The following is a 20292-nucleotide window of genomic DNA, read 5'->3' as shown; positions in this document are numbered from 1 at the left end:
GTGAATTTTAGTGCTCAAAATGCTTGAAACGTGAGTTTTAATAAAAAATAATGGCCCCCGTACCCCCTTTCCAGGTGGGAGTAACCCCCTGACCCCCCCTGTTGTTGGACAACCGCCCCACCTTACAACTATCGTAAGTCGCCCCTGACCTAGTCACATCAAATGTTAGGCTAAGTAAAACATTGAAAAGCCACAAGTATCAGCAACATCTACTATTTAATAAATTGCTGCTCATAGTCAGAAGTTAATTACTGCCCATTAAAAAATTCATTCCAAATATATCCGTCTTGAAATAAGAGTTTTTTACTCCCTTGATGAGTATCTTAACTGCGCCGACAATGACTTTGACTGCGTCTCTATTATGGGAGTCTGAATGATCAATCAGCAGCTCCTTATAATTCAAATTAAAGTGAATTTTATAAAAATAATTTTTAATAATATGCTCCAATGATAATTGTGTGTGTATTGAAGTACTAGTAGGTAATATTATTTGGTGACTAATCATGTATGGTTTTGCTTGTAATTCATTATTATAGAATATCCTTTGAACCTAACTGACTGGATCGCTCAAGTCCTCATATATTGTTTAAATCACAAAGCCTATTGTATAAACTGGGTTCTTAAGGCTGTACAAAGGCTAAAAACAAACTTTCTACTGGTAATATTTTTCAATTTTTATACTATCAAGCTATCAAAATTAAAAAGTTTTCTCAGGAAAACATTTTTTTCGATCATTACTTTTAGAGATATGAGTGCCTAAAGTTAAAATTTTTGGGACAGAACATTTAAAATTCGGTAAGAGATGAATCCATGAGATTTAGAGGATAGATTCTTCATGGTATTGTTGATCTAGTAAAACAAAACTTTTTCGAAAATATTAATTTTTGAGAAAGTTTTTCAATTTACCATAAATAAACAAAAATAAGTTCTTTTTGTCATTTTTAGTAAATTGAATAACTTTCTCAAAAATTGATATTTTCGGAAAAATTTTGTTTTATTAGATCATCAATATCATGACAATTCTATCCTCTAAATCTCATGGATTTATCTCTTATCGAACTTAGAATGTTCTGTCTCAAAAATGTAAACTTTAGGCGCTCATATCTCATTTTGATAGATTGATGATATACAAATCAAAAAACTTGAAAAAATATCGCCAGTAGAATGTTTATTTTTAGCCTTAATGGCCAATAGATCAATTCTATTCTGTCTTGAAACTTGAGACTTTCTGGAAACCTTTCAGCCTTCAAACAGTTGTTTACGGCAGTAAAGGGTCCCCCCCCCCAAGGATGGTCTCATTAATTACTATACAAGCGAAATAGACGCGCGGAATTTTCTCAGCTTATTAACAGGATGCTAACCACTTACGAGGAAAACTATTACGAGCGTAATAGACATGCCCCATAAGAGGCCATGAATTCTGAAGATTCGATTATTCTGAAAAAAATTCTGCGGGTATTTTATAAAATCAGGGGTGAATTATTGTAATATAGTATCATATTGTAATTTATTGAAAATGTTTATATTATTAATTTGTATGGCAAATAGATAAATTTGAATTTGAAATTACGCTAGTTTAGTCAGGGCCTATACGAGCGAAATAGATGTGACGATTCTCTTTAATTTAATTTATTTTCGCTTGGCGACAGAATACATGGTCTTTCATGTGGTGCGTCTATTCCATTCGTATAGTGGACCCCATAAATGACTAGCCTATTTATCCTGTTGGTTAGCGAAAAAATAGCTTGTATTTCGTAAAATAGAGGCCTCAAGGTCACATTATTTTAACAGCTTCCTTATTATTGTATCAAAATTGCTCTCCGGTTCGGGCAATGTGCCTATACTTAGAACAAATTTGTTTTCTTTTAATTAGCCTCAAATAAGTATTGATTTGTGACGAAAAAATAATATAAACTAAATTTTGAATGTGCATTTAAAACTGAAAACTATTTTGAATCTCTTTTGTTTTTGGACTATAAATAAATTTTATTAGCTCAAGAATTTGGTTTATAAACATAGAGTATTGTCAAAATTGATTACGGTACTTCTTGTTAGATACAGAATAGTATCAAATTAATTTAATCGGGTTTAAAAACATTACATTTTCAAGTTCAAAGCACCAGTCAAGAACAACAATTGGATGTTCGAATAATATTGCAAACAGATAATACAAACAGAATATATTTATATCACAGCCGACAAGAAACAAACATTCAGTACATCTATATCACAGTCCAATGAAGAGTCACAGCTCATCTGTCAATCTCAATTTCATTAATAAACTCAACAATTGAGTAGAATGGTTTCTTCTCAAACCATCTTCGTAATCGACCCTTACATTCATTATAAGGAGTAATTCTTACATGAAGAGACAGCCTATCATATAATTTTATACCACGAGCTAATGGTCCTATATACTTTGGAATGGAAAGCTACTTTATAATAATTAGAAAGTATTTGACTCTTGTATTTCACAAATGTCTTATAGTTTGGATTAATATTCTTGTTTTTCTCTTGCAGCGGAAAAATGTGGGATAAATTTACATTTGGATTGAACACCGAAGGTGAAAGTGTAAACTTCGGAACAAAACTATCCAATGATGATAATATCTATGCATTCGAGACAAAAACGTTGGCTACAATTCATAGGAATGCGGCAGAAAATGTAAGTCTTTGAAGCTATCTTATTTTTTTATTCTGTATAAAAACTTGTTTGAGCTCTATTAGTGGCATTTAAACGAAGCCGTCTGTTCATCACGGCAGAATCCCGAAACTAGTTATTTTTCTTCAAAACGGTTCCAGCCCTTGAGTAACTAACTGCTTGTGAGAATCAGTGATCTTATACAAGAGTAGGATTCTATTCAAATCCTATTCAGTAGTCTAAAAGATCTCCTAGACTAGGCTAGTTGTGGAGCATTTCTCCACAAACATTTCAAAAAATATTTAACTTAAGGCATAAATCAAAAGTGCAGCTCTATAAAATAGGATGGAAGGTTGTATTAACCTAGAAGACTAGTTGTATATCAAATAAAGATTTTTAAATCCTATTAGTAATCTAGATCTGGTAGACTGGTTGTGGAGCATTTCTCCACCAAACATTTCAAAAAATATTTAACTTAATATTTAAGGCGTAAATCAAAAGTGCAGCTCTATAAAATAGGATGGAAAGCTGTATTATCCAGCAGACTATTTGTAGATCAAATAAAGATGTTTAAATCCTATTTAGTAATTTAGATCTGGAGCATTTATCCACCAAACATTTCAAAAATTATTTAACTTTATGCATAAATCAAAAGTTCAGCTCTATAAACTAGGGTGGAAGGCTGTATTATCCTAGCAGACTATTAGTATATCAAATAAATATTTTTAAATCCTATTTAGTAATCTAGATCTGGTAGACTAGTTGTGGAGCATTTCTCCACCAAACATTTCAAAAGATATTTTTCATTCGAGCTGATAACAAACCCAAATCGATCAAAACATAAATAAATTTATCTGTTTGAGTAGTCTTGAAGCGTATGATAGTCATCTTTGATTTTGGATTGAAAATGAAGCATGCTTCAGGTTGAAAGTAAAGTATGAATATTAACTTGATGTGTGTTTTCAGGTCGAGGTTGATGGATTATCTCAGTCATTCAAACCAATATCAGTTTCTCATCAGAAAAGCATATGCATTGCCATTGAGAATTCGTTGGTTATATTTGATGCAACCTGCAGTCAAGTGCTGCTAAATATCAATTTCAACGCTAAAATAACTTCATATAATATGTGCAATGATGGCGCCTTCTTATTCGTTGCATTGAGCAATCTGGAGATCTATTGCGTCCAATGTGCGATGGCAAAATATGAACGAATTTTCTCAAATGCTGAGACAAGGTAAGCAATTCACTTTGTGCAATATTTTAATCTAGAAGAAAAGTTGTTTGGTTTTAGTATTCCATTTTTTAATTGGAATTATCATGGCAATGAACACGATTAAGATTTACTTTTTCCTCAACTCGTTCAATCAACTTATATCCTTCCTTAACACTTATTATATCCTTCTTTAACTTCTTCATTCAACTTATATCCTTATAATTATCCTTTAGGCTATCATGCCTGTTGTTCCCAAAGCTGTATTGCTTGTTTCGGAATAAATAAATACATAAAGCTGTTCTGTTTATTTTGAAATACCTAAAGGCCTTATACCTTATACCTTCTTCTTCATCCAGTACCCACACTTGTGGGATAGGCTATCATGCCTGTTGTTTCCAAAGCTGTATTGCTTTGTCGGAATAAATAAATCAAGCTTTTCTGTTAGTTTTGGAATACCTAAAGGCCTTATACCTTATAGCTTGATACCTTCTTCTTCATCTATTACCCACACTTGAGGGATCGATGGCGTCAAAAACAGCAAAAACACAAATTTATCAAGATGGCAGCGATCAAGATAAAGCACATTTAGTTAACATCTAAGACCTTGCTTTTTGACTTACTGGCAAGTTAGCCAAAAATTCCTGGACATCATAATAAGCCGTGGCTCTCAAAAAACCGGTCACAACCCTCTCGAACTTGCTGGTATCCAACTGCTTCACTCCTGTAGCATACCCGCGATCTCTGGAGGCGCACCCTGGGTATGTCAAACAGCACTCGATGCCTGGTGTTAAGGTGATGTACATCAGTTCGAGTCAACCAATTTTGTTTATTCTTTTTGATATACATGAGGCAGAGAAGAAGGAAGTGGCTGACCACTGTTAGGGTAACCGTCTACTGGAACAGTATTCAACCGATCTGTTCGGCCGTTGGATCGGTCGAATCTGCCGGCCGTCAATTCGGCCGATTACGGTCATCCATTGGAACCGTTTTCGTCGGTCCAGTTCAGTAGTTGGCTGGTTGCCAGAAAGTGAAGTGGCAAGCTAGTTAGTAGGGAAAGTGATTCTTCTTTGTGTGTTTACTTACAAAGTCTGTAAGATTTCATCCATCGAATGGATTTTTATGAGATATGCTGCTTGAAAGTACCTTCTAATAAATTATCAATTCTAACACAATTATATCTCCACTTTCTAATTATTCTACATCAGTATAATTTTCTACATTTTTTCTCTTGAATTCAGTTATTTCTCTTCGTTTTTGTTGTTAGTAACAAAATATATTAACTCATAATTTCTCTAATGCATTAAAATAACTGTTTAAATTAACTGATATTTATTCATATCATCACACAAAAATCATGATAAAATATTTATTTATCAACTAAATATCATAGTTAAGAAGTATTTTATATTAAAAACTTGGAATGATATTGCTTGATGACTTTGGAGGGTTATTTGAGGATGAAAGCTATGACACAATTATAGAGTATGATGATGTGTTGAATTTTCAGCCGTCATTGAAATAGAAATGCTTGTAAAACGTCTTCATAAAACAGAAACAACTCCAAAAAACAAAAACAATCAAGATTGTGGAACAATTTTAGGTTAGGAACACTAGTTGTTGTCTCAGCTCGGCTAGTTAGTTCGGCCGGATAGAGCCGGAAAATCCCATTCAATTCGGATCGAAAAATTGATCGGCCGTATGAACCTGTTGCAATGGACGAGCATCTATTACTTTCTTTGTTGGGGGATCGTTCGGACGAGTTCGTTAGTTTTCAATTAAACAAGCTCGGATGAAATCGGTTCCAGTGGACGGCTCACCTGAGGATACCTAGCTCAACAAAAATGGGCTCGCAATGTGCATGATGTTTGCTTGCATTTATAATCCTAGCAGCTTCATTATGTCCACAACCTTAACTGAATGACCCCACATGAGTAGACCACAGGAGATATGGAGTAACATAGGACAGATTGGGCCTACACAGAGTAACTCAATATTCCTAATACTCATGACGTTTTGTAATATTCTTTTTCAGTTTTGAAATCAAGCAGCAATCGAAACTTCCAAATGAGATAGTGTCCATCTTTATAGAGCATAACGAATCAAAAAATGTCATTAATTTGTTTTTCATCTTCACATCTGGAATGATTGTGAGGTAAGTCACTTTTAAGAAACTTTTCATCATATAAATTTTTGTGAGAATTACAACATCCACTTGCTACAAATTATCTGATTTACTAGAAGTACATAAAAATTCTCTTTTTGGAATCGCTCAAACTGAGGCACCGATATACCGGAATCACAAATATCTACTACAGAAGGCGGTAATAACAGAAAATTGGCAACTCTGTGTCCTATCATTTCCACTGATTTCATTTATTCAAATTTACATTTATTTCACCTTCCATTACACACAAATCATATATGATCAGAAAAGGACCAACAGGTCTAGCCCAAAACTGATCCCTTTTCGAATTTTGATAGTAGTAAGCCAATGTCTAAAAAGTAGGTTATGTTGCTTCTCTTAAGCCATAGAGAAAAAATAGCTTAAGTGGATATCCCATGGTATAGGGCGTTTATGTCGCTACTTTTACTGTTAACTCAAGCCGATTCTGTCGATTATTGTCGATTTTTACTGTTTTGGCGAGGTGAGAGTGTGTGAACGGCACAATATGAGAGACTACCAGCGTCAAACAGCTTCACGGAAAGAACTACATGGACTCTCGGCTTGAGATAACAGTAAAAGTTGCGACATAAACGCCCTATACCATGGGATATCTACTTAAGCAATTGTTTCTCTATGCTTAAACATTTCGGATCAAATATTGATTCCAGTAATATATCGTGAATCAGATGCATACATTATTGATGTAGAGATATTGTGATTGTGTTAGCTGTATCAAAACAGTTTAATTCTCTTTAATTTTTGAAAAAATTAAACATTGAATAACAATTAGTAGAAGTGATGGTGATGTTGTGAAATCTCTCCATAATAAAAAAACAAAGATATTGTCGAATTTCACTAAAAATTTATTAAAAACTTTAAAACAGAACCATGGTTTCACGTAGATAACCAACGCATCATCAGCTGTACTGAGGAATTTCCCAGCTGATGATGCGTTGGTTAACTACGTGAAACCATGGTTCTGTTTTAAAGTTTTTAATAAATTTTTAGTGAAATTCGACAATATTTTTGTTTTCTTATTATTGAATAACAAATTAAATTACCAGTTTATATTGGACAAAACTTATGAAGTTATGAACATAACCTATTTTTGAACAATTTTTATCCAAATTTGGGAAAGGAACAGTTTTGGGCTTTAAGCCTGTCGTTCCTTTCCCAATCATTCATAGTTGAGAATTATATTGTATCTATCAATGTATAAATAAATAATAAACATTTGAAATTTTCAGGTTATCAGAGCTGGATATAAATTTGCTGGAAGAATCTTTCAACTGTGATAATTCTCAAGAAAAACTGGAAAATATCTTCGCAAATACAACCCACTCCAAGCTAATATCAACTTTATTAAACAGCAACGTGAGTACGGTATTCTATAATATCATACTGGAAATAATTGGCTTATGGTTACGGGATAGGAAATCCACGAATGGCGCATCATCACATCTGAACTACTTGACTGATTAACTTGAAATTTTGCATATAGATTCTTAATTTACCGAGAAAGTTTATTGACCTATTTTAAATCCTTCAAAATCTCAGTGGGTCAAGTTTTCAGTTTGTCAAGTTTTTAATCAGACCCTAACAGAGCACGGGTTACCAAGCTGAAAAACATGGATCAATTATATTAACATTTAGATAACTTACCAATTATAAAACAATATATAATTACAATAATAACAATTATATAAGCATGAGTCAATTATATTAATTGGATGGGCATTTTAGTTTAGTTTAGTTTTGAATGAGCGCGTCTCGAGCTCAGTGTCCAGCAAGTGATGTCATCTTCAGTTAGTTTAATTTGTTGCTTTCATTGCCCTATTACCATAGTAATAGAAAGTATTACTGTTAAAGAAAGTATTACTTTCCGAAAAAAATTAAGATACCCGAAATTCTAAATTTATATACGTTTCAAGGTCCCCTGAGTCCAAAAAAGTAGTTTTTGGGTATTGGTCTGTATGTTTGTGTGTGTGTGTGTGTGTGTGTGTGTGTGTGTGTATGAGTGTATGTGCGTCTGTGTTTTCAGGGGTTTTCGCGATTTTCTCGAAAACTGCTCCAACGATTCTCATGAAACTGAATATAATGAGTGAAAATTATTTAAGTTTAAGTGATAGAGTTCAAAAAGTGGAAAAATCTGTTTCACTAAAACCGGCATCTAACATGTCTCAAAGTGATCAGGTAAACTTGCAGTTACGTGATAACTCTAACTCTGTAAGTGATGTTTCTAGTGACGGTCCTAATTTTTCAAATAGTATTATTGAGAAAAAATCGTGTAGTTATATTGATAGTGTCGGAAGGAAGAAATATAGTAGTGTATCAAACCAAAATCAGGAAAAAAGTGGAAAATATGATGCTGTACTGTGCAAGGTACCAAATAGTCTACCTCAAAAATCAGTCAAGAATAAAATTTCAACAAAAAATGACGTAGTTCTTTGTACTGGCGAGGTCTCAGGGCTTAAAACAACAAATTTTGACAGATTTTTTATGTGTGTGTGAACATTTTTTGACTGAGTGTGAGTCTGATTTCTACTCTCACATTTCTGATCTCAAAATAGCATCAATATTTTGTAGAACTTTGACCAGGTGTGGTGGCGCTGCCATTTACATACGGAATGATATTGACTTCACTGAAATTGATGTTTCGTTATTTTGTAAAGAGCTTGACTTGGAGGTGGTTGCTGTGATGGTGCCCACCTACCATATAATTGTTGTTTCTCTGTACCACTCGCCTAGTGGTAATTTTGACAGCTTCTGTGATCTTTTTGAACGTTTGTTGTTATCATTGAATAGACACTCTAATAACTACAGCTTTGTGATAGCAGGTGACTTCAATGTGAATTTTATTAGTGATGATCAAAAATCAAGGTATGTCATAGAGCTTTTGAAATCTTTTGGCCTATACATCACTTGCAACGAGCCTACCAGAGGACCTTCCTGTTTGGACAATGTTGCAGTAAGTTTTCAACAGGATGTCTGTGAGACAAAGGTGATTGACCTACATGGTGATGACCACTCTGCACTGGTGTCAAATTTTTCAATGTCTGGCTCTTCCATGGTGAGTGCTGCAACACCTACTTGGCATGCTAATTATGTTTTCAGTTCAAGGCGTGTGCATGAAACTGCTTTGATTCACTTTAAAAATGACTTGGCGAGAACATCTTGGGATGCAGTATTTCAGAACCCAGGTGACTCTGGTTTACTTGGGAACTTCTTCAAATTCTTCCAGGAGAAATTTGATAAATTTTTTCCAGAAATTCTCAAGACATACAGCTCTCGGCGACCACAGAAGAGACAGGGCCGTATGAAGAGTCATCAGGAGTGGTATAATGATGATCTTGCTGCGATCAAGGAAGTTATGTTGGCTCTAAAAAATAGGTGTGAAGGTGGTGATGATGGTGACAGGAGGAGATATAGACGTGCTAAATCCATCTACAAGAAGCAAGTTGAGTTGGCTAGGAAGGTAGCAACAGCAGCCAAAATTGACAATGCTCCAAACCGCTGTAAGGCAGCCTGGGATGTTATAAATTCTCATCGTTCCTTGCCAGTGAGAAAATTGGAGTTTGCGAGTCCGGATGCATTCAATGATTTCTTCATTGAATCAGTGAATAGCATTGTAGGTGAACTGCCCACTGCTGCTGCAGACCCTGCTGAACTACTGGCTGCACGAGTTCCAGCAGTGCATGCACGCCTCTCTTTCTTCCGCCCCATCACTTCATTGGCCCTGAGGAAGATTGTCAAATCATTCAAGCCATCGAAAAGTCCTGATGTGTATGGAATGTCTGCATTCATGCTTCGTGAGGTGATTGAGGAAATTGTTGATCCACTTGCTGTGGCAGTTAATGATTGCCTGAGGACTGCCATCTTTCCAGACTTCTTGAAAACATCTAGAACCACTCCGGTTTACAAGAAGGGTGACCACCAGAGCCTAAACAGCTACAGGCCTATATCCATCACTCCAATCTTTGGTAAGGTGGTTGAAGCAGTCATCAAGCCCCAACTTGAGGACTTCTTTGAGAGGAATAACCTTTTTTCAAACATGCAATTCGGTTTTCGCAGAGGGAGGTCTACTTTTGATGCGGTAAATCGGGTTGCTGAACGGATTGGTTCAGCATTTGAGGATGGTGAATCCCTAGCACTGACTCTTTGTGACCTAAGCAGAGCATTTGACTGCGTTGACCATGGAATTTTGTCTGATAAGCTCCATTACTATGGGATTGTGGACTCAGCTTTGTCTCTATTGAATTCCTACCTGACTGGGAGGGCACAAGTGGTGTCTCTTGGAGGAGCTTCTTCCAGCCCACTTCCTGTGAATTTTGGAGTGCCACAGGGTTCAATACTGGGACCAATCCTGTTTATCATAATGATAAATGACTTGGACAACAACGGCTCGACTCTGCTATTTGCTGATGATACGTCCTTATTGTCATCTGGAGTGGACCTACAGCATGTGCTAGAACTGTCAGCAGAGCATCTCCAATCTTCAACCTCATGGTTCCAGGCAAATCGCTTTCAGTTGAATGAGAACAAGACACAAAACATAATCTGCAGTTTGTCTCGCAGCCTGCCAGCTGAACAGGACCCTGTAAAGCTGTTAGGGTTTGTCTTGGACTCAAAACTGAACTGGGCTAGCCACATCCAACAAGTGACCAGGAGGCTGTCGCGAATTTGTTTCTTGTTGCTGAAGCTGAGGGGACATGTGACAGAGGCATATCTGGTAATGACTTACCATGCACTTTTCCACTGCCATATCTCCTATGGTCTGCTCATGTGGGGTCATTCAGCAAGGGTGGTGGAAGTACTTAAGCTGCAGAAACGGGCTGCACGGATTATAACTGCTAGCGAACATCGAGCACACTGCAAGCCCCTTTTTGTAAGACTGGGTATTATGACAGTTGTCAGCCACTTCCTTCTTCTCTGCCTGCTGCATGTCAAGAAGAGTCAGCATGGTTTGTTGACTCGGAATGATGTGCACCATCACAACACTAGGCATCGAGAGCTGCTTGACATCCCGAGGGTACGTCTTCAGAGGTCGCAGGTGTGTTATGGGAGTGCAGCATTACGCTACTTCAATAGACTGCCTGCAGGAGTGAAGCAGTTGGATTTGCGTGATTTTGAGAGAGTGGTGACCGGATTTATGAGAGTCAGAGCCTACTATGAAGTGCGTGAATACATGAGTGATGATCTGACTCAAATTTTAACTACTTAGTCACTTTCTGCCATCTTGATCTTGACTTGAGTATGAAAGTGTTGTTTTTATTGTATAATGACGCCATCGATCCCACAGATGTGGGTAATGGATGAAGAAGGAGGTATATAAGGTATATAAGGTATGAGATGCGCGTGAACACTAGCGTCAGGTGATCAATTTTCATAACGGCAAGGAAAGTTGTGTGAGTGCGCCACACCAGATTTTTTTGTTTGAGAAAAACAGATCAAATAGCAGTGCTATCAACTTAGAGGATCGTCGTTTGCAGAGGCCGCTCTGGAAAGGGTCTCCAGAGCGTCAAAAAATAGTGGAGTGGCGAAGGTAGCTTAGAGCATAGAGAAAAGATAGCATAAGTAGATATCTCATGGTATTGGTCATTTATGTTCCAAATTTAAAACCGACCTTTTGTTAACTCATGCCGATTACTGTCGGCCACTGTCCATTATTACTGTTTTGCTGGGATGAGAGTGTAAGAACGGTACAGTATGAGAGACTCATAGCTTCACCAAAATCAACTACTAGGACTATCCGCTTGACTTAAGGCTGTGCAAAGGCTAAAAATAAACTTTCTACTGGTGATATTTTTCAAAGTTTTTCGATTTGTATATCATCAAGCCATCAAAATGAGAAAGTTTTCACGAGAAAACATTTTTTTCCGATCATTACTTTTTGAGATATGAGCGCCTAAAGTTCAAATTTTTGGGACAGAACAATTCGAATTCGGTAAGAGATAAATCTATGAGATTCAGAGGATAAATTCTTCATGGTATTGTTGATTTAATAAAACAAAAATGTTTTGAAAATATCAATTTTTTGAGAAAGTTATTCAATTTACTAAAAATGGCCAAAAATAACTCAAGAAAAGTTATTTTTAGTCATTTTTGGTAAATTGAATAACTTTATCAAAAATTGATATTTTCAGGATTTTTTTGTTTTATTCAATCATCAATACCATGAAGAATTATTTATCCACTAAATCTCATGGATTTATCTTTTACCGAATTCGAATTGTTCTGTACTAAAAATGTGAACTTTAGGCGCTCATATCTCAAAAAGTAATGATCGGAAAAGAAATGTTTTCCTGAAAAAACTTTTTCATTTTGATAGCTTGATGATATACAAATCGAAAAACTATGAAAAATATAACCAGTAGAAAATTTATTTTTAGCCTTTGCACAGCCTTAACAGTGAAATTTAGAACATAAACGCTCTATACCATGGGATATCTAGTTATGCTAAGAGTGATTAGATAATGCATAAATCTCAATGTCTCGGCTTCCTTCTATCCTACCTTAGCCGTTCCAGTACGTTCTGAATCCATGTATTACACTTGAGTTCACATTTGAATCGATGCATTATTTTTAACACTCACCTATAGTGAGGTCCACGTTATAATGGCAGTGTTTGATTAGCAATGGTATTACTATCCTTGTCTATCATTCAACAAAGCGGATAGCGCTATCTCTTTATCGCTTTGCTCTGTTGCCAGATCATCTTTTAACAATGTAGAATTAGTAATCAATTAACAAAATAGTTCATCTTAATTATGAACATTTGTTATGAAATTATTGAAAAATATAAATTCTTGCTTAATAAAATATAATTGATTATTTCAAACGAGAATGCACCGTTAATATTGCATCAATAAACCTGTATCAGCTACCGTCTATAGAAGACTGAGGATCGGCAACGTTGTTCTCCTATCTTTCTCCACTGCCATTATAACGTGGACCTCACTGTACACTCTACATCTGCCTCTCCACTATGTTTCGGCTGATAGTTTCTGAGATTAGTTTTCTGGGAAAGCTGTGCCAATCTGTTTTCAAACATTGAAAATTCATTCCATTTCATCAGTGAAAGTTTTCACTGGTTATAAAGCAAAATGCACTGTACCGTACTAAAATAAATGAAATTTTATGATAATAATGGAATTGTGTTTCAGAACGCCGTTCGAGCCGTGTGTGACTTTAAAAGGAACTTATTTATTTCGAATGGTAAACTGTTGATGAAGTGTTCTCTAGATTGTATAGACCAACCTGATAAGGAGAGTTCAGACGTTGATATTGGCATCTCCTCCATTAAATGCGCAATGCCTGATCAAATACTGCTGAAAAAACTTGAATGTGGTCAAAGGTGAGTGTTTTGTAGTCTCGAGGTCAATATGGGGGTTTGAAACATTCTTATTTATTCATTCATTTATACAATAAGTACATAATCGAAATGATAGGAGAGGAAAAATAAGGTAACCTTGAGCTATTTCTCTCCCAAATTTGGATAACACATAGTCCGAAATAGGTTGAGATTTGTAGTTCTTCAAATCTTGCTCAATGCATGTTTGGTTTAAAAAAATAAATTCAAGTAATTAATAGAAGGTTTCAAGTGTATACATTTTTACTTTCCTTGCCCTATTACCATAGGTAAGGAAAGTATTGCTTTCCAAAAAAAATTAAGGTACCCTAATTTCAAGTTTTCTATACGTTTCAAGGTCCCCTGAGTCCAAAAACATGATTTTTGGGTGTTGGTCTGTGTGTGTGTGTGTGTGTGTGTGTGTGTGTGTGTGTGTGTGTGTGTGTGTGTGTGTGTGTGTGTGTGTGTGTGTGTGTGTGTGTGTGTGTGTGTGTGTGTGTATGTGTGTATGTCTGTGAACACGATAACTCCATTCCTAATTAACCGATTGACTTGAAATTTTAAACTTGAGGTCCTTATACTATAAGGATCCGACAATGAGAAATTCAATAAAATTCAATTCAAGATGGCGGATAATTACTTAAAAACCATGTTTTTCACGTTTTTCTCAAAAACGGCTTCAACAATTTTCTTCAAACTTATACCATAGATAGCTTATTCATAAGCCCTATCAACTGACATGAGTCTCATTTCTGAGAAAATTGCAGGAGCTCCGTAATATTCTTGAGAAAAATGGCGGATAATTACTAAAAAACCATGTTTTTCACGATTTTCTCAAAAATAACTTGACCGATTTTCTTCAAATTCATACCCTGTATAGTTATTTATCAGTTCTATCAACTGGCATGAGTCTCCTTTCTGGGAAACCAATGGGGGGTCCACCCCATCCTTGGGAAATGGACTTAGTAACCTCCTTCTCGTGCATGAGGTAGGTAGGTAGCGCAGTTCATAAAAAGAACACATAGTCGAGATATTTCATCTGTAGAACAGCTGTTTTGACGACTTTAAAAAAAATGAGGACTAAAATAATCATCAAGTTTCACAATTTACGCAAAGGAAAAAGTACTCTGAAAACAATTATATATACACATATACAGTAGTCTGATCGTAGTTTCAAATATGAGCAAGGAAAGTTGTGTGAGTGTACCACACCAGATTTTTTACAATGTTACTTGATGCTGTCATAGATAAAAGGCAGCAAAAGAAGATATCCCATGGTATAGGGCGTTTATGCTCCTAATTTCAATGTCAACTCGAACCGATAATTCGTTTTGAACTATTATGACGTCACTAAAGTCTAATTTTTGAATAATAATTATTGAAAACTAGTACCGTTTTCACATGTGTATCCATTTTCAACACTGTTGAAAATGGATTTTTTAAAATCCGAAAGCGCTCTACAAGTGAGTACTAAACTATTATTCAAAAATTAGACTGTAGTGACGTCACAATAGTTCAAACTGAATTATTAACTTGCAGTTCGTCATGGATAGTGAAATAGATGAGTATCAAGCAGATAGTCCTAGCAGTTCTTTCTCGTGAAGCTGTGTGACGTTGGTAGTCTCTCATACTGGTAGAGAGTTAGTGGGAAGGATATTTTGAATAATATTCTCTCCGAGTAATGGACATTGATATGTCCAAAGCTCCGCCAATTTATGTAGATGCATAACAATATTATCTATAGTTATTCCAAATTGCTTTTTTCATATCATATACAGTTCAATAAATATTTTCTCAGTCTATATTATGTAAATTCATCTAAAAATTTGTTGTATTGTAAGCGATTAAGCGATAAGCGTATAAGCCAGTATATATTGTAATCCATATAAATAAAATAATCAATCAATACTGTGCCGTTTTTGTACTCTCACCCGGACAAAACAGTAATAATAGACAGTAGTCGACAGTAATTGACTGGAATTAACAAAAAATCGGCTTGAAATTTGGAACATAAACGACCTATACCGTGGGATAATCATCTTCATATGCTATCTTTTCTCTTTGATATTTTTCAGTTGCAAAAGACATGATTAAAATCAGAAGAGACCATTAAATTTGTTTCATTTTTCATTGAGGTGGAAAGTTATTGTACGGTTGTGTCTAGGAGGAGCAAAGAATGTGAAATTCTGCTTGATACATCTGTTTGTCTCGAATATGATGAGGATGTCAGCGAAGTGATACTTCTGTGTCTCCTCCACTTAGAATATCATTCCTCTGTATTCAAATAACTGATTTTTTATATTCTAAGTTTTATCAGTTCTATACTTATATCAATTAGGGTATAAACTCACTGAAAGCGGAGCGGAGCGTGGCGTCAAGGAGCGTCGTGAACAATATAATGTTAAGTAATGAGCTAAAACACACTGCAAGCGTCTACTCGCAGAGCGGAACGTGGCGTGGCGTCAAGGAGCGTTGTGAACAATATAATGTTAAGTAATGAGCTAAAACACACTGCAAGCGTCTACTCGCAGAGCGGAGCGTCAAATTTTGGAACAAGCTGGTTTGTTTTTTGGAGCGTCTACGATCGGAGCGTCAAAGTGCGAGTGCCAGTCTGGTCTACTCTTGTACACATGAAAATGCACTCGTTCAACTAAATTTTCACATCGTGTACACTAGTATATTTAATGTTTGCATAAATTTCCCTGTAATGTGTATTATTTTTAATTATTCAAAAGAGAAAATTTATTTATTGCACTTTGAAATCAAAAGTAAGGCTATTCTAATCTATTTCATTCATATTTTTATGAAATTTTTAAAATTTATCAATTCTCTCACCATCTAGTAAATTTTGTGGGGGAAATTTGGCTGATATTCAATACTAAGTAATTATTCTCACAAAGTAATGGCCGTGCAAACTTAGACAACGTCATTTTCTTGGCCCTTGACGCTCAGACGCTCCCTGTGTGTACTATGAATGCTCTGACCACGCCACGCCCCGCTCTAGAACGCTCCGCTCCGCCTTCAGTGTGTTTGTACCCTTAGGCCCGCCGCAAAGTAGACCCACGCTAATCCTCGAAAAGCAACCCACGCCGGTGGGATGTTTTGTAAACCATTGCTATACAATTATTCATAATCAATCAGCTGACAAGTGGATTATTCATTGCATGTATTACACAGGATATCGGGGCACCGAGCTTTGCTCGTTATTTATTTATTGACTTTTGATAAACCAAACACAATTCTTTAAAATGATTGGGGAAGTACTAACAGCACAGCCCAAAACTGTTTATTTCCCGAATTTTGATTTATACACTATAAATACACCCGAAAGTATGTTATGTTCCATACACTTGAATTCAGGTTAAATTTTCTGTTCAAACATTTGAAAACAAAACAATTATAATTTAGATTATATACAAACCAAATTAAATAACAAAATAACACTCACTAATCACTTGAAATTGTCGAATAATAATCAACTTTGAAATTATGATATACTCTAGTTTAGGAGGATTATCATGTCATGTCAACAAATCAGATTATGTTGATCGAATCGATTAAATTGTCTAGCTAGATAAAATTTCTCGCTGATTGATTATGATTACACAGCTGGAAATAATTCTGTCTCTCTCCCACACAGGCACACGCATCTGCTGTTATCGAGAGACGACAAAATTATCATCTGTTTTCCAAGGATGAATATTATCCTTCTAATGTCGTTCAGCGAGTTTTCCAAAGAATGAGACCTAGTGCAATCGAATCTTTATATCATAAACCTACTATGTTCCAAATTTTGTGAAAATCGTTAGCGCCGTTTTCGAGATCTGTAAAACATAAATAGCCAGATATAAAAATAACCATATATATACAGAAATTGCTCGCTTAATATAATAGGATGTCTAGAGAAGCCTAGCAATGGTTTACAAAACATCCCACGGCGTGGGTTGCTTTTCGTGGATTAGCGTGGGTCTACTTTGCGGCGGCCCTTTGATGGAGTCAACATTTCTGCTGGTTGTCATAGAGTTGCTGAATGTTACTGATGTTACAGTTGATTTATCATTGAAATTAAATGTTCACTCCGGTGTAATACGGTTTTCTTTTTCAGATTTCTTTTCGGCATTACTTCCGATGAAAATTTGATCGTAATCTGTCCAGTTACTCTTATAACTCTATCTATTCTGCCGTTCAAGACTTGTATTGATTTCACAGTAGTCAAAGGCAAATCTGAAGAAGCCATCTTGATCTTCACCTCCAATAAAATAATTAGTGTCTCCAGTTATGGTAATTATCATTATTTAGTCATACAAAATAACCATACTGTATCATTTTAGTTGATTTTGATTTAACATGAGTTCTCAGATAATTTCCTGAAGATGACATTGTGGTATGTCTGTGTGACAATGTCTGTTTGTGTGTTCGTTTGTTCCCTATAGACTTGAAAACTACTTTACAGAACGGCATGAAACTTTGAGACTATATTGATGATACATTATATCATAATGATAAGTTATCATTGAAATTGAACCTATTATTAATATCATTTTTATTTTATTCAATCTTTATATTGTAAGTTATATATGATAGGATGATTTGTTGACGGCTGGTTTCTGACCAGAAATTTTAATAGGGGGCTAATTCATTTTACAGACCTATGTTTTCGAAATTTTCGGCCGAGCGGCTACCGAAGAACGGAGAGATAATCATGATTCAAGATCATTTTGTGATAATGTGATTCAGCATCTAAAGTTACCAGCTGTAATAAACAGGTCACCCTGTGATAAATTGTGATGGTTTGGAGTTGAAGTGCAGTTGATTGGTACCAGCAGTAGATAATGGTTCCTTAGAAGACCTATACAAATAATAATTATCACTCCCCTATCATTGAGAAACTGGAAAATGTTGGAAAAAATTATTCACCTCATGAAAGAGAGTTGTTCAAATTGCATTCATTAATTACTGATGAATGACAGAATAATTTACATTTTTTTCTAATCCAGCTTAGCTTATATTCATCCTAAAATGGAAGATAGAAGAGCTGGGAATAAAATACAAGAGACTCTGGTGGCTGGTTGGAAGGAACTCCATATAGCATAAGCAGATTCTAAAGCCATATGGACGTATGGTATACAAATTTGGGGGTGTACCAAAGACAGTAACATCAAAGTCATACAAACGTTTCCAAAACAAGGTGCTGAGAAACATTGCTGATGCTCCTTGGTATGTCAGAAACAGCGACCTTTACAGAGACCTGCAAGTCGACCTGGTATGCAGCGAAATCCAGAGTCATATAGAGAAACGCGAGGCTCGACTCCACCAACACGACAAAATCGAAGCAATCCAGCTGCTGGAAAATGAAGGATTGGTGAGGAGGCTGAAAAGGAAGAAGCCATTTGACAGAATCCAAGGGCAGGGCAGTGGACTATGGATGATAGTTGTTATAAATACCTACAAATAAATCTTGAATTCTGTACATAAAAATACTGATAGCTTGAAATGTGGTAAGTACGCCAATAAAAGACTAAATGAATCAACAATATAAGATTTAATAATAATAAGATGATAATAGTAGGAAGATGGCCACATACAAAAACAATTGTATCAAATATTTTGAGATCAATAAATTAATAATAGGCAGGTGGCCACATACAAACAATTGAATCAAATATTTTGAGATCAATAAATTAATAATAGGCAGATGGCCACATACAAAGGCAATTGTAAGTAGGTTAAGTCTTTGAATCCTTAAATAATAATAGGCAGATGGCCACATACAAAAACAATGAGTCAAATCTTGGGAAAATTACAACATGTGAAATAATGTAGAGAACTACAACATTTAAATGAAATTAGGTCAATGACATTAATGACCATTAAGTTCTGACAATAACTGCAAAGGTATTAATGATATTAAATTATTAATGATATTGGTATTAATGATATTGCAATAAATGCAAAGGTATTAATAATGATACCTGAAATGAATAATTTGAGTGCAATAATGAAAGTTATTACTAAGGTACAATAATAATGATTAAAAAATGACAATAAGCTGTAAGAAATGCTCAGCAAATAACATACATAAAAATATATGCGGCATAGGCCTTCAGTGATTTGAATGTCAAAATAGATTTCGACCTAACAATTAATAGGCATTAATGGCCTCAGTGAAATGAATGTCAAGCTAGACATTAACTAAACAATAGGTAGGCGTCGGTAGCCTCAGTGAAAGAATGTCAAGATAGACATTAATAATAGGCGACAGTGGCCTTCAATGAATCACTTGTAAAGCCAAGGGTAGCTGTTAAATACAATGAATTAATAGGCGTCGGTGGCCTCAATGAGTCACTTGTAAAGCCAAGGGTAGCTGTCAAATCCAATGAATTAATAGTTGCTACTATTGAATACAATTATATAGGCGTCAGTGGCCTCAGAAAATCACTTGTGAAGCCAAGGGTAGCTGTTAAATACAATGAATTAATAGGCGTCGGTGGCCTTAGTGAATTGCATGTCAAGATAGACATTAATCAAATAGTAAGTAGGCGTCAGTGGCCTCAATGAGTTGGATGTCAAGATAGACATTAATAAAATAATAAGTAGGCGTCAGTGGCCTCAATGAGTTGAATGTCAAGATAGACATTAGTAGGCGTCAGTGGCCTCAATGAGTTGAATGTCAAGATAGACATTAGTAGGCGTCAGTGGCCTCAATGAGTTGAATGTCAAGATAGACATTAATAAAATAATAATTAGGCGTCAGTGGCCTCAATGAGTGAATGTCAAGATAGACATAGTAGGCGTCAGTGGCCTCAATGAGTTGAATGTCAAGATAGACATTAATAACATAATAAGTAGGCGTCAGTGGCCTCAATGAGTGAATGTCAAGATAGACATAGTAGGCGTCAGTGGCCTCAATGAGTGAATGTCAAGA

The 20292-nt window shown here is 35.6% G+C and overlaps 1 protein-coding gene across 3 annotated transcripts in view; it reads left to right on the top strand.

Moving 5' to 3' along the window:
• The window catches only part of LOC111044125 (kinetochore-associated protein 1), a 55994-nt gene that overhangs the window by 1446 nt on the left and 34256 nt on the right, over positions 1 to 20292 (top strand). For all 3 annotated transcript variants that reach the window (XM_039424696.1, XM_039424694.1, XM_039424695.1), the window contains exons 2-7: positions 2521 to 2665; positions 3608 to 3876; positions 5888 to 6007; positions 7267 to 7393; positions 13183 to 13373; positions 17473 to 17648. In XM_039424696.1, the coding sequence (XP_039280630.1) occupies positions 2528 to 2665; positions 3608 to 3876; positions 5888 to 6007; positions 7267 to 7393; positions 13183 to 13373; positions 17473 to 17648 (1021 nt within the window). In that variant the 5' untranslated portion in view covers positions 2521 to 2527. The remainder of the gene's footprint in view (positions 1 to 2520; positions 2666 to 3607; positions 3877 to 5887; positions 6008 to 7266; positions 7394 to 13182; positions 13374 to 17472; positions 17649 to 20292) is intronic.

This window comes from Nilaparvata lugens, chromosome 3 (assembly GCF_014356525.2).
Source record: "Nilaparvata lugens isolate BPH chromosome 3, ASM1435652v1, whole genome shotgun sequence".
Lineage (NCBI taxonomy): Eukaryota > Metazoa > Arthropoda > Insecta > Hemiptera > Delphacidae > Nilaparvata > Nilaparvata lugens.
This window is presented reverse-complemented; position numbering and strand designations above follow the sequence as displayed.